The 13,978-nt window shown below is 40.6% G+C and overlaps 1 protein-coding gene across 2 annotated transcripts in view; it reads left to right on the top strand.

Moving 5' to 3' along the window:
- Positions 1 to 8,684, top strand: part of DECR1 (2,4-dienoyl-CoA reductase 1) — a 307,653-nt gene extending 298,969 nt beyond the window's left edge. For both annotated transcript variants that reach the window (XM_075125076.1, XM_048841164.2), the window contains exons 7-11: positions 1,631 to 1,730; positions 3,275 to 3,347; positions 6,938 to 7,084; positions 8,326 to 8,388; positions 8,493 to 8,684. In XM_075125076.1, the coding sequence (XP_074981177.1) occupies positions 1,631 to 1,730; positions 3,275 to 3,347; positions 6,938 to 7,084; positions 8,326 to 8,388; positions 8,493 to 8,552 (443 nt within the window). In that variant the 3' untranslated portion in view covers positions 8,553 to 8,684. The remainder of the gene's footprint in view (positions 1 to 1,630; positions 1,731 to 3,274; positions 3,348 to 6,937; positions 7,085 to 8,325; positions 8,389 to 8,492) is intronic.
- The last annotated feature ends 5,294 nt before the right edge of the window (positions 8,685 to 13,978 follow it).

Here is a 13,978-nt window from a genome sequence, read left to right as displayed (position 1 = left end):
TGCTGCTTCTAAGCTGGGGGCACCTGGTTTTACTTAACATGCATTTAATAAACCTATTCCTTGTAAGTCTACTAATTACGAATAATTTATATCCACATCGAAATAGATTTTAAAGTTAGTTTGGGGTTTTTTTGGTCTGTTTTTCTGTTCAGAGTCTCTGTATGGAGAATTTTATTTCTCTAAGGCTAATGGTTTTTTATTTTAATTCTCCTGTGAATTTTTCTCAACATAAATGTTTAATTGAGTTACTTTACTTTGACTTTGTATGTGGGCTATCCCCAAGACATAAAATGTTTGTGATGTCCATTGGGCAACAGTTCTAATTAAAATCATTATTCTACCTATAGTATTTTTTTTTAATATTTTAGTTTTACATTCACTAGCATAAGGAACTAGTGGTCTCTTTACCAGGGACTTATAGCTAATATTTTATCCGCCCCCCTTCCCTCCTTCCTCCCCCCAACTACAGTAGGTACGCACTAATGATTGGGTAAGCTATTTTGAGTTACTGAGTATTACAAAAGAAAGTGAGTGAACAAACAAACAAAAATATTACATCACAAAAAGTACTTCATTTATGTTGATAATTGCTATTCTAACTGAATGTATTTTATAAAAACAGTCTTTGTTAGGAGACCTCATTATGGCACTAATAGCAAGATTTAGTACAATTGTCAAGATTAACTTTGGCATATTTTCTGTTGTAGTATGAGTTACTGTAACCTGCTAAGAAAAGAGATCTCTGGGCACTAGAATAAACTTCAGTTTCAACCTCAAGCCCCCTACTGCAATTCGTAATAATTTAAGACTATGCTGAAATTAATAATTGTTCACATTGATGTTTTATGTCCTGCCCTTTCAGCCAGGAAGTGTGGGGAACTGATGGAAGCTGGAGCAAAAATAGCTGCCTGAGAACTGGGGGTATGCCTGCACTGCAGATGGAGGTGTAATTCCCATCTTGAGAAGGCACCCACGCTAGCTTTCATTAAACTAAAAATAGCAGTGCAGCCACAGCAGCACTAGCAGTGGCTCGAGCTAGCCGCCTGAGGACATCTCTAGGATCTTGGATTGGATTGTACTCAGGCAGCTAGCCCAAGCAGTTGCCTATGCCATCGCAGCTATATCACTGGTTATAGAACACTACCGCAAGCAAAGCTAGCATGTGTACATCTACCCAAGTTGGAAATTACAGCTCTAATTGCAGTATAGAAATATCCTAAAGGCCTGGGCCTCAAGAAGTATCATGAGAATAGTATCTGGCTCATGCCTTGTGTACACTAGAAAGGGTTTCTTGGTATAATTTCAGTGTCAGAGGGACTCTATAGGTGCAAGGACCTATTTGCACAATTCCAAATGCAGTATTGGGGTTTATAGTACCACCAAGAAAAAGAATTTTTATATATGGAAATATATATATATATGGAATAACTCTTTCATTTCAGGGACAGGGAGAATCGAAAGTGAAAAGAACAGCTGGAGCCAAACTTGTTTGAGTTCATTTTTACAGCTGAAAGTTAAATCCCTGAAAACAGATGATGCAAACACCAGTACTGTTCTGATACTTACGTTGATTTTAAGATTTGTAGCTCATCCTGCATGTTTAAAAATGTTGTCTTCTTGCATCTTACAGGGGCAGCATTCTTGGCTATTACAACTATCTATGCGGAGAGTGGGTCTGGATTTGTATCACCAAGTGCCTCTGCCAAAGCTGGGGTAGATGCAATGTGCAAGTGAGTAGTTGAGCATACCAGTGCTTTATCTTCACATTTCCCAGACTGGGCTGATCGGTTCTTTATCCACATCTTGTCAGTCTGGCAAAATTAGCTATTTGACTGGATCATGAATGAACTCCTTAGCTTCCATTTTATGTAACAAGAAAGCAGTTGCTACTATCACAGCTTCTCATGGAAAGAAGAATTTAAGTTGTATTACTTTTGCCATCTTACTAGAGCAAAAAGATCAGTAAATAGAAGTTTACTCAATTCCATGGAATTCTGCTGCTTAAATTTTTATCAGGACTATCTGCAATAATTCTTTTAATAGCATTACACAGTTATCCACATTCATTCCCCAAACAAATACATCTGTGATTAGCAGCTATATGGGAATAGATCAGCATGAGGACTAGTATGTTGGCCCGAGGGTCGCATCACTGACACCTTTTTCATATAAAGGTACAAATCCCCTGCCCTGGCCTCAGCCTCACTCCACCCGTGCCCCGCCTCTTCCCACCCCTTCCCCAAAGTCCCCACCCCAAATCCCTGCCCCTGCCCCACCTCTTCTCTGCCACCTCGTCCTCTGAGTGCACGGCTCCCTGCTCCTCCCCCTCCCTCCTGGAAAGTGCTAAGCGCTGCCAAACAGCTGTTTGGCGGCAGGAAGTGCCTGGAGGTAGGCAGAGGAACCTGGACGCGGGGGGGAGGGGAGCTTGGCGGTGGCAGCAGGAAATAACTCTGGGGGGGTGCAGGGAGCTTGGCGGGCTGCAGGAAATAACCTTGTGGGCCACATGCGGCCCACAGGCCACATGTTTGAGACCCCTGGAATAGAAGATACTAACAGACAGTTCAGCCCGTACACTTCAGTAGAGACAATCAAATGGAAATTTTGAAAATATAAGTAGGTCAGGTATGATTATTTCTCTAGAAAGCAAATAAGGGACACTTTTGCTTTGTTCTTTTACACTTTTTTCATAGAAGTTGAGTATGACTTAAAAGGGTGTATTTCAAAGACTAGCCACCTTATTCATTTACCACAACAGATGTTTTAGCACCTTTAAAGAAACAGCATGTGCAAAGACGATATTGTTCATAAAAGGAAAACTGCATTTCTTACTCTGCTTTGTAAAACATATTAGAAGTTGGGGTTTGGTTATCTTATTTTTCCTAGAACACTTGGTTTGAGAATTATATTGAAGACTGCCACAAGTGTATACTGGTGGGATTTTCTAAAGTGCCTAAGTGAGATAGGTACCTAAGTACCAATGATTGTCATTAAGGTATGCTTTATATGCAATATATACTTCAAATTGGTGTTACTGTATTCGTCAGTTGGCTAATTCAATGTAACATGAGATCCATGTGTGAGAAGATTCAAATCCAATAACAAAAAAAAGTAAAAATATTTCAAAAAAATCTGAGAACCTAGGTCAGGATTCAAATGTTAAGTGTTTATAAATTTGACACATATACTTCCCAGAATTGTTTCTAAATTACATCCTGAATAACATTAGACAACATGCTGTTTGAAATATTTATGCGTTCTATTAATGAATTTTTAGGTCTCTTGCAGCTGAATGGGGTAGATATGGCATGAGATTCAATGTGATCCAACCAGGTCCAATAAGAACAAAGGTACATTTCTATTATTAAAAAGTGAGACATGACTTTACATGTGCTTAGGCCTGGCAGAAATTGATTTTTATTTTTGTTATAATTTTGATGGAAAATATTAATGTTTATTTTAAAGCATTTTATATATTTGTATTCATTTATATTTTCACAGTTGCACAAAATTATGGTTTTTCGGCTTCTTATTTTTTTCTCAAATTTTCACAATTGTAGGAACTTACGGCAGTCATACAATAATTATTTAATGACATTAGATGTTGAGATTTAAAAAGTTAAAGCTTTATAACTGTTAACACAAATTGTCGTCATATCAAAATATACAAAATAAATAGTCTTAAATCAAACTCCAGTGAGTTATCAAGCAGCATTTCTTTTACTTTGCCTATCTGTAAATTTTGATATTTGATGGAAATATATTTTAATCAGTTTGTGTGTGTACAGTGAAATTGATATTGTCATGAGGTGCTCCAATCACTGCCAGTCTAGCGTCTCCTCCTGGTCACTTGGCAGTGTTCTCATTCACGGCCCCGGTGCCACTCCCTCAGTAGCTAGAAGGGGAACCGGGCCTGCCCTCTACTCCAAGTTCCAGTCCAGGGACCTTCAGCTCAGCAGTTCTGGGCTTCCTCTCTATGTCCTTACTGTTCCATCTCTGGACTGCTTCCTACACTCTGGTTCCCCTTTTCTCTCTCTGGGTGTACCAGCTCCAAAAAACCTTTTCCCAGGGAGTGACTATCCTTTCTCAGCAGCTGTCCCTATCTTGTGACAGCTTCCTGGCTTTATAGGCTTCGCGTGTTTGTACACAGGTGAGCCTGTTCCGAATTAGCTGCCTGCAGCCAAAAGCTCCCCTGTTTGAAGCCTAATTAGCTGATTGAGCCACCCCATCACAGACACACATCGACATTTACCAATAAAAATCTAATCATTCCAAGTCTACATATGTTATGTCATGCAAACGTGCTTTAATATAGCATATCTCTTACTATAACCCTTTTGGTATAGATAAGACCAAACTTGGTTTCTTCAGTGATCCAACAGTGTTGTGCAACATTGAGCAAGTCGCTTATACTCTCAGTAGTTTATTTTCTCCATCTGTGAAATGAGAGTAATTGTAAATGCTTCAGGATAGTATTTTCCCAAACTTTTAAAAGCTGAGCCTCCCTTCTCCCAATAAAGGAAAATGGAACTTCATGCCTCTCCAACTCCTCTGAGGGTTGTCTAAGGTTTACTCTCTTTTGAGAATTTTAGTTAAATGAAATTAAATGGTATTTTTAAACAGGTCTTTCATTTTTTATTTTAAGAAATGACATATTTGTCTGAGGAAAGCAAGGCTTTACAATAAATTCTGTGGCATTTGTTTGTAATTCTTTTGAATACCACATCCAATCAATTCTAAAATTTCAGGGAATGTTGTAGGCATCAATGGGTAGAACCCTATTGATTTTGGTGAAAATAGGAAAAGTGGAAGGAGGAAATTGGAGGACACACGGGCCCCTGGCATCTGGTTAGCAGACCCAGCAGCTTCAACTTCCTTTACAATTGTGTATATATCAAAGAACTGGTTTATGACAACCCTTAATGCCTTCCAGCATAATAATACCCACCATCTCAGCTCTGCTGATCCTCCCAGTACAGTTTAAAAATGTTGACATCCTGAATGACTTATGTCCCAGACAGAAAGAAAAGAAATAAGAGTGGTGGGGGAAATGGGGAGGTTCACAGAAGTCCTGGTGATTGGGTGGCAGGGAGGAGAACAGGGGGAACCCTGGTATTGAAAGGAAGGGGGAAAGGGAAAGCATAGAAGAGGGAGAGAATAGGGGAGGCATAGAGCCCCTGGCATGGGAGACAGTGATATGGGTGAAGGGAGACATGGGGGGCACACACAGCCTTTGGCATGAATGATGGAGTGGGGGATTTGCAGGGAGTCCCTGAACTAGAGGGGTATGGGAGGTTGACAAACATGGAGCTTGTAGGGGTAATGGAGCAATGCAAGGAGCCCCAGGTGAGTACAGTGTGCTTGGCCTACAGATACAACAACGTGTGCAACTCCCTAGTCAATATGGGATGTTAAATCAATGAATACAAATTATTTTATTATTTAAAACTGAAATAAAACATTAATTGTCAAGTCACTTCACAGCAGTTTTTAGTTCTAGTTGCATGTGCTAAGTGTTGACATTAATTTTTTTCTCTAAAATACAGTTTCACACTCATTGACTATGTTAAGCACAGGTCTTGGCCTTGGCTTCCTCTCAAGTGGGCTTAGATGCCCTCATGGGCAATTTTGGCTTTGCTTCTCAAGCAGAAGTAAGGGAAATAAACCCACCCCTGTTGTCACTTAGAGTAGATTTTGTAGACCTTCATAATAAACCCTGAATAATTAAATACTTTACATTAACTATTATCATTGTATCTGAGTTAGTGGGGCAGCTCATGCTTCGGGGTATTGTTCAGGCTCTCTACGAACTAAGGTAGGCATTGCTGCATCAGGTGCTTGTGAGTCAAGTTTTCAAGATTCTCTGCAACTGTAATAGCTGGAGACTTACTTTTTTAATGAAAGCTGATATGCTGGAGAACAATGGAGAGGCCTATCTTTATTCTACCCGCACTTGTCCTAGGGGAAGGGGCCCACACTTTGGGAAACACTGTTTTAAGTAACCATAGGAGGAAAAGAAAAGTCCTTTGTCAGTGCCAAGTTATTAGATATACAACCTGGTATTTTAAAAAATAAGATCATTAAGCAGTTATGTTACTATATATTACTATTTTACTGATGTGTTTTACTAAATAGCACTGTGCTTGCATTGACTTCAATTATGTTTTCTTAGGTTTCTGATTTTGCTCAGTAAAGTTTATTCGTGTTAGTAAAAGATTCCATTTGAGTGAGGTTTTTCTCCCCAGGCTCAGCCATGTCTTGCACTGTCCCCAGATATTCAAATGCACTTTAAAGCCCAAAGCTATCTAGATTTATTCTGTTCGTTGTTCCTATTCAACCAGATTAAAGGATGCTTGCTTTTCAGTTTCGTTATTCTGTGCTATGTATGATTTTTGGTTTCGTTTAAGTTTCCTCTACATTTATTTACATAATGACAGGTTTCAGAGGAACAGCCGTGTTAGTCTGTATTCGCAAAAAGAAAAGGAGTACTTGTGGCACCTTAGAGACTAATAAATTGGTTAGTCTCTAAGGTGCCACAAGTACTCCTTTTCTTTTTACATTTCTTTAGTAGCTCTGCGGCATTTTTGTTTTTCTCAAAGCTTTATCCTGCACGTTTTCAGAAAAAGTGCACAAGACGCTTACTAGAGCCTCTCTTTACTGCTTTCTAATCGTGTAGAAGGGTCACTGCTGAACACCATGAACTGCTTTGTTAAATTCTGGTGTAACTGGTTGACTGAATTTACCCCAGAATTTGACCTTTGTCTCCTGTTCTCTCTTCACCCAGCCCCCAATAAGCATGGGATTGTCACAACACTCCTACTAACTGTTAACTTGTGTATTAAGTCTGATACCAGAAATCAAATCTTAGTTTGAATTTATTTTCTAGTTACTCAGAACATTTTGCTGAATGTTGTTGTTGTTGTTTTTTTTAATTCTGTAGGGTGCTTTTAGTCGTCTTGACCCAACAGGTACATTTGATAAAGAAATGATTGGGAGGATTCCCTGTGGCCGTCTGGGAACTGTAGAAGAAATTGCAAATCTTGCCACATACCTCTGTAGTGAATATGCAAGTTGGGTGACTGGAGCAGTAAGTTTTCGTTATTCTAGTTCATGCTGTCACCAGTATTAAGCTTATAGATGATGTTCTGAGTGGTGTTGAGAATTTTTAAAGAAGCTTTAGGTGCTGTAGCATATTTGAGAACTTAGCAAAAGAAATTGCTAATTTGAAAACTTTAGGTTCATTTTTAACCTAGTCAGTTGATTATATTTAAGGCTATGATTTAGTAGCGGAGGTCGCGAAGTCACAAATCCGTGACTTCCAGTGACCTCCATGACTTCAGCCTGTGGCGCTTGGGAGCTGCCCATGGGGGCCGGGAGCAGCGGTGTACACCTGCCGCCGCTGGCAGCCCCCAGAGCTCCAAGACGTCCCAGGTGGCGGGGGAACTCCTGCAACTCCCAGCCACCCCTGGCAGCGGGGGAACCCCTGAGCTCCTGGCTGCGGTGTGGGCCCCTGGAGCTGTGGGCGGCGGGAGAACTCCTGAGCTCCCAGCCGTGGCAGGCGGTGGAGGCCTCTGGAATTGCTGGCAGTGGGAGCACCCTGCATCTCCCCGCCCCCAGGAGTAGCAGGGGAACCCCCAAGCTTCTGGCCGCAGCAGGCCCTCAGGGCTGTGGGGGTATCCCAGAGCTCCCAGCCCCCGCAGATGGCAGGGGACCCCCGAAGCTGCAGGCGGCTCAGTCCCCACAGTTCCCAGCTGTGGGGTGCTGGGGATCCTGGAGCTCCAACACCCAACCTGCAGTGGGGGCCCCCGGAGCTCCTAGCCACTGCACAGCTGCCCCGTTGCACGTGGTGTGGGGACCCACAGATCACCATTTTGTCAGGGATATTTGTAGTAAAAGTCACGGACAGGTCACAGCTTCCGTGAATTTTTCTTTATTGCTCGTGACCTCTCCATGACTTTTACTAAAAATATCCGTAGGGTGACCAGCCAGCAAGTGTGAAAAATCGGGACGGGGTGGAGAGTAATAGGTACCTATATAAAACAAAGTCCCCAAAAATCAGGACTGTCCCTATAAAATCGGGACATCTGGTTACCCTAAATATCCGTGACAAACTCTTAGCCTTAATTATACTTCACTCTAGCTACTGGTTTTAAAGCACAGAGCTTCTTATAAGAAGTGTTGCATTCATTTATTCTGAGTGTATTTTTTAGTCTGAATTTGTACAAGTTGAGGTTGATGTTTCCAAACCCTGATATATGAGAATGCTAATGATACAGGAACTTAATAAAAAAGCACCAATTTTAAGTGCATTGCTTCCTTTTCCCCTAGGTTATTAGAATGGATGGTGGAGAATATGTTTCTATGGCTGGAGAGTTCAATGACCTGAAAAAGGTAATAAGTTACATGCATGCTATTTACATACAAACATACTTAAAAATTTATATAAAATTGTATGCAGACCCAAGTGAAATGCTATTTCTTCTTATATTATGTAGGTTACCAATGAGCAGTGGGATATAATGGAAGCATTAATCAGGAAAACAAAAGGCTCTTAAAATACTCGTCTTATCTTCCTTACAGAAAGTATCACTGGAAAAGTACCATTAGCTGTAAATCACACACATATTAAGAAATAATCTTGTTAAACATTTTATTGGCAATTCTAATAAAACATTTTTAAATTGGAATATGTTTTGAATGAGTCATTTATACTTACCCCTTAATTTGACTGTTTTGTTCCCATAGGCAAATGAAGTCTTCTGATTAGGTACGTAAAATATTCTACAGCTTTGAGTAAAAATATCTATGCCATGCTGTAGAATTAGTTCCACTTCTCTTCTTGTTTTAATGTGGGCTGGTCTACATGGTGTGATAGCATGCACCAGTTGGGGTGTAAATTCTAGTGTGCACCAGCGTGTCCAGAGTGCACCAGCACTGACTGGTCCATGTGGGACCTGGCTGGCGCACACTAAAAGTTCCCCAGTCTCCATTAACATAGTCCCATTTCAAACAGTACTATGTTTTCAGGGAGTAGGGAGCCTTTAGTGCAGTGGTCCCTGCAGGCTCCATGGCACCCGCCCGGGCATTTGTGTGCTCCCACCTACTGATAAGGGAGCGCTTCCGCCGTACAAACCGCTGCCGAGAAGCGCGGCCGCCGGACAACCAGCTGCCAAAATGCCGCCGAAAGTGGCAACGCCAAGAAGCGTCGCCGCCGAAATGCCGCCGCGGGAACATGAATATGCTATTGCAACAGAAAGGTTGGGGGCCACTGCTTTAGTGCGTGCTAGCAGGATCCATATAGGCCAGTTAGTACATGACATACTGATGTGTGCTAGAATTTACATCCCAGCTGGCACACATTAAAACATCATGTAGACAAACCTGTATTTCAACATTTTTTCTCAGTTCAGATATTTGCATATTTTTTAATTATCATTTCAGTTCCAGTAATGTTTCTGGAATATTTTATTGAAAAGATAGAAGATAAACTGATGAAAACTACAAAATTAAGATGTAAGCTTTGCACTCCAGTATTAGTTCCTGATCCTGTAAACACTTACACGTGCTTTGCTTTACTACCGTGAGGAGTCAATGGAACATACATAAGTCTTTGCAGAATTGGAGCCTAATACTGTTGTTGGGAGGAAGAGTGTAAATGAGTAGGGAGTACTAAGGTACATCTCACACAGAAGTTAAAGACTGAATACTAGTTACAATCTTGATTTTGCTGACATTTTTCAGTCTGTGTTGCATCTGTTGTAATTGATGTTAAAAATTGCATTGAAGACTGGGTTTGCCTTCCTGAATACATATATATTTTCTTTATATATATTTTTGCTCCCTCAAAAGTTTTGAGTAAATGCTCTTGAAAAGAGAGACTAGTAGCTCCTTCGGTGCAATTGTGATTCTGAATCCTTTACTCATTGTCTGATATCACTTAGGGCAGGAACAAGGCTCCACCATTCCTGTCTATCGTGCTATTTGATGGAATGGCTACCTTGTATTTCCATAACTTTTTTATGAGAATAGGTTGTTGGCCTTTCACTCAACCTGAAGGCTCAGTGGATTGCTTTTTGTCTGATCTCTGCCCTTTGACCTGTCTGGCTTGGGTGGCTCTACGAGGAGTCCAAACTCATGCTGCTAGAGTTCTCATTGGCACATACAAGCCTTCTCACTGCATCAAGGTGCAGTCTCCAGGGAAGAGCTGAGTACTAGTGACACATTTTCTGCATGACTAGGCATGTCTGCTTAGGAGGAATTTTTATTAAAACTAGAAAAGGAGACTTGTAAGTCAGGACTGAGGACTGCATTGGCAAAGCTTTGTGGAAAGCTTGCACAGCACTTGCCTTCACAAACCGGTGCTGTTCTGGTCTATGTTGAGTAGTCTGTAATGGAGGGTTCTGGGGTAGGAAAGATCAGTGGTATGTGGGAGGGAAGCAGGGTTAATACAGGCAGTGCTGCCAAATCTGCAGCCTCAGGGGGTGTGAGGGGATGAGGGTATGGTGAGAGGGCACTACTGCTTGTGTGATATCTACTGCCAATGTTCCAGTGCCGCATGGTGTGGAACACAAATCGCTTATTGCCAAGTGTTCTGTGGGATTGTAACTAGGGCTTATGCCCATAAAAGCAGGATGCTTTCTCCTATATTAGAGCTCAGGCACATCACAGGCCCCCAGACTTTCTTCCTGTTTAACAAGAAATCTCTATCCACTGTGTTTTTAACTCTCTCCACAAGTGTACACATCAGTTCTGGATACAGTGCCTATTCCCTGCTTCCTCTGGGACTCATGTAGCCCTCCCTCCATGTCTAGTATGGCATAGGAATTTTGATCAGGTCATATGCTGGACCTTGGGCCTTTTAGCTGGGGACCTAATTGAACGACTTTGTTAGGGGCCCCAGATTTCCTTGAACCAGCCCTGCAAACAAGCAAGAAAGGAAGGTAACGAGCATTGGGAGTACTGGAGAAGAGGAAAGGAGCTAGTGGGAGCTGCAGAGACGGACAAGCTCCCTTGGATGTGAAGTTACAGCTACTTTTTGAAGTAAAATCATGTTTCTAGGGGACAGTAGCTATCACATCAGTGAATTGTATGATCAATCCTGTGAACTCAGGATGAACTCATCCTCAACGTGGAGAGACCATGCAAATGACTACATATCATCGCTCTTCAAGCCAGAATTAAATCTGGTCTCCAACTGTATCATGAAGTTTTTCCTTTTTGCTTTAGTAGGTGATTTGCTGTCTTGATGAACCTTTTATAATTCTGTGCATTAAAGATGCTCTGTAAAAGTGAAATGTATTGTATTGCATTGTTCAGCGTGCACATAAATAAGACTCTACAATATATTAAACCCATTTCAGATATTTTATGTGGAGAAACAGGGAGTGCAGAATAATTTTGCAGTTACTATTGAAGACGGAATAGAGCTGACCTGGACTGTTCCTCACTGTGATATTACAGTTGCTGTTTACCTTTTGTTGCCTATAGGAATTCTCTCCTTTAGAACAACACAAGTTCTGCTAAGACCATTGGTGGTGGTGTACCAGTCTGAGAATCTGCCTCGCTTTTGTATGATATTTCTATTTTTGAGGTCTGTCTGTTCATTTTAGATTCTAAACTCTTTGGACAGAGATTGTGTCTTCCTCTTTCTTCTTTACATCCTGATACGCACTGACAGCACTTTAATAAATACAAAGGTTGAAGTGGAAGGTAATTTGTAAACTGACTTTTTAACCCCAGCTTGCATCTCATGCTGGTATTAACTAGCATTTTTGCATACAGATGGTTTCTAATTCTGAATTGAGTGTTCTCTTTCCTGTAGAATTGGGTCATGTAGCTGTTTTGCTGAACAATGTGCTGTAACTCGTATCCCTGCTTTTACACTGTTAAACTGACTTAAATAAAATACTACCGTGCTACCATAATCCAGTAAAATAAAACCATTCTTGATGTTTTAATACATTGGCCTGATTTTCAAGGTGTAGAGCAATTGTTGATTTCAGGGGGATTTGAAGGAGCTCAGCACTTTTGAAAATCAGGCCACTTATATTTAGATGCTTAACTATGGATTTCTGAGCCGCCTTTTAGGCACCTAAGAAGAATGTTATTTCAGTGTGTATCGCTAAAAAATGCTTAGGATGGAAGATGTACTGATTTCTAGTAACAATGCAGTGCATAAGTTCTCATCACACAAAGTTAGTTTTGCCTAATGAAATCAACCCTTTAACTGACAAAAACTTAAATACAGTTTTTGTCAGTTAAATTGGATCTTGAAAAATTGGATCTTGTCTTGTTATATTAAGCACATCTTACTAAGAAAGCAGCATTGGCAAACAGTGTACTGATCTATATTTGACCTTTGCACAGTGTGAGAGTTGCTGCTATAAACATTTTTAAATTTTCAGTGGCCTTCAGGTGAAGAGTGAGGGCTGGGCCTCGGAGTGCAACATGGGCAGGGCCATGGCCTGGGTCGGGGAGGCTTATGATACCTGCCACCCATGCTGGGGGTGTGGCCCCATCACCAGCACCCTTAATTCCACCACCTAGGCCTGAAAGCATAAATTCATAACTTTGCTAGACACTAAAAATCATCCAGTGAATGGAGACACTGGCTTTATTACTTATTACAACAATCTATAACCCACTAACAACCCCTCCCTGCCCAGATGCCCTTTTTCTCCCTCTCTGACTGGACAGGTGTTAATGGATCTCCTCACCTTGAATGGGCCCTTGAAATATGTGTTAACTACTTCTGCTAAACAATCTGTTCCACCTGCGGAAGAGCTCTGTGTAAACTTGAAAGTTGTCTTTCTCACCAACAGAAGTTGATCCAATAAAAGATATTACCTCAGCCAACTTCTCCCTCAAAACAGAACATGTCAGGCCTATGTGCAACAGTGAATGAATGCATAAATCTCTCCCTTCAAGCTCTATGTTCAAATCCTTATTAGGTTGCCCGTGAAAAGCTTTGTTTTTCTTTACTCCGGGTAGTGGTCCTTTGTCACAGATGTCAATTGTGCATTGTTAACAATTTCTGTTTAGGAGATTCCTGAGGGACCTCATGTTGTGAATATCATGTGTTGTAGGCCAAGGTTGGGGAGTGTTTTGGCACTGCCTAGCTTTAATTAGTTAGATCAATTCAGTAAGTAAGGAATTTATTTATAATGCATATAATTGAAGTGTCAGCCATAAAGGTAATGAAGACAACTTTTTTTTTCTAAAGTACAATAGAACTTTGCTGTTTTACACTTCACTAAACTATATACTTTAAAATGCACATAGACAATGGTCTTCTCAGTCGATTTAGTAGCAGATAGTGTGGTGAGGTCTCCATTGTAACAGCATATTTTGTAAAATGTATATATTTAAACTCCAAAATATTATACTCATCTTACATAGCACATTTGCTTGCATATTGTATAGTGTTACATTTTAGTAGATTATTTTGTTAATGAGTGAGTAATTAAACATTTTAGTAACTAAAATATATTATTTCCTGTTTAACTACCTCTATATAGGTTTCTTTATAGAGTCTGAATACAGTATACAGGAGCTGCAGGTATAATTAATATTTTAGCTGTCTATTATTCTTCCAGTATGATCTTTCTGCTGCCACCAGATATCTCCCAGAATAAGCAACCTTAGAGTTTGACCATCACCAACTCCTGTTGTCTTCAGCACCTCTCAGGTGCCAGACTTGGAGGAACAATTCCAGGGAGGTGTAGATGTTTTAAAAAGCAGGCGTTTTTACAGTGATCCTGACTTACTATATTTGCTAGACTTGACATTGTATTAATATAAGACACGTTGTTGTTAGCCTGTCTTTTTTAATTGCTATACTTCAGTAGAAATATGGGCTTGTTATGCATGATTTAAGAAACAATGCACATGTAGAGGACTCAAATCTTCTTTATATATTCTGTACAGTACCACAAGGCAGCTGGTTTTAATAGGAATGGTAGAAGTGAGACTTTGGAACAAA

This window comes from Caretta caretta, chromosome 2 (genome assembly GCF_965140235.1).
Source record: "Caretta caretta isolate rCarCar2 chromosome 2, rCarCar1.hap1, whole genome shotgun sequence".
Taxonomy (NCBI): domain Eukaryota; kingdom Metazoa; phylum Chordata; order Testudines; family Cheloniidae; genus Caretta; species Caretta caretta.
Note: the sequence above shows the minus strand (reverse complement) of the source record. Positions and strands in the feature narration are given on the sequence as shown.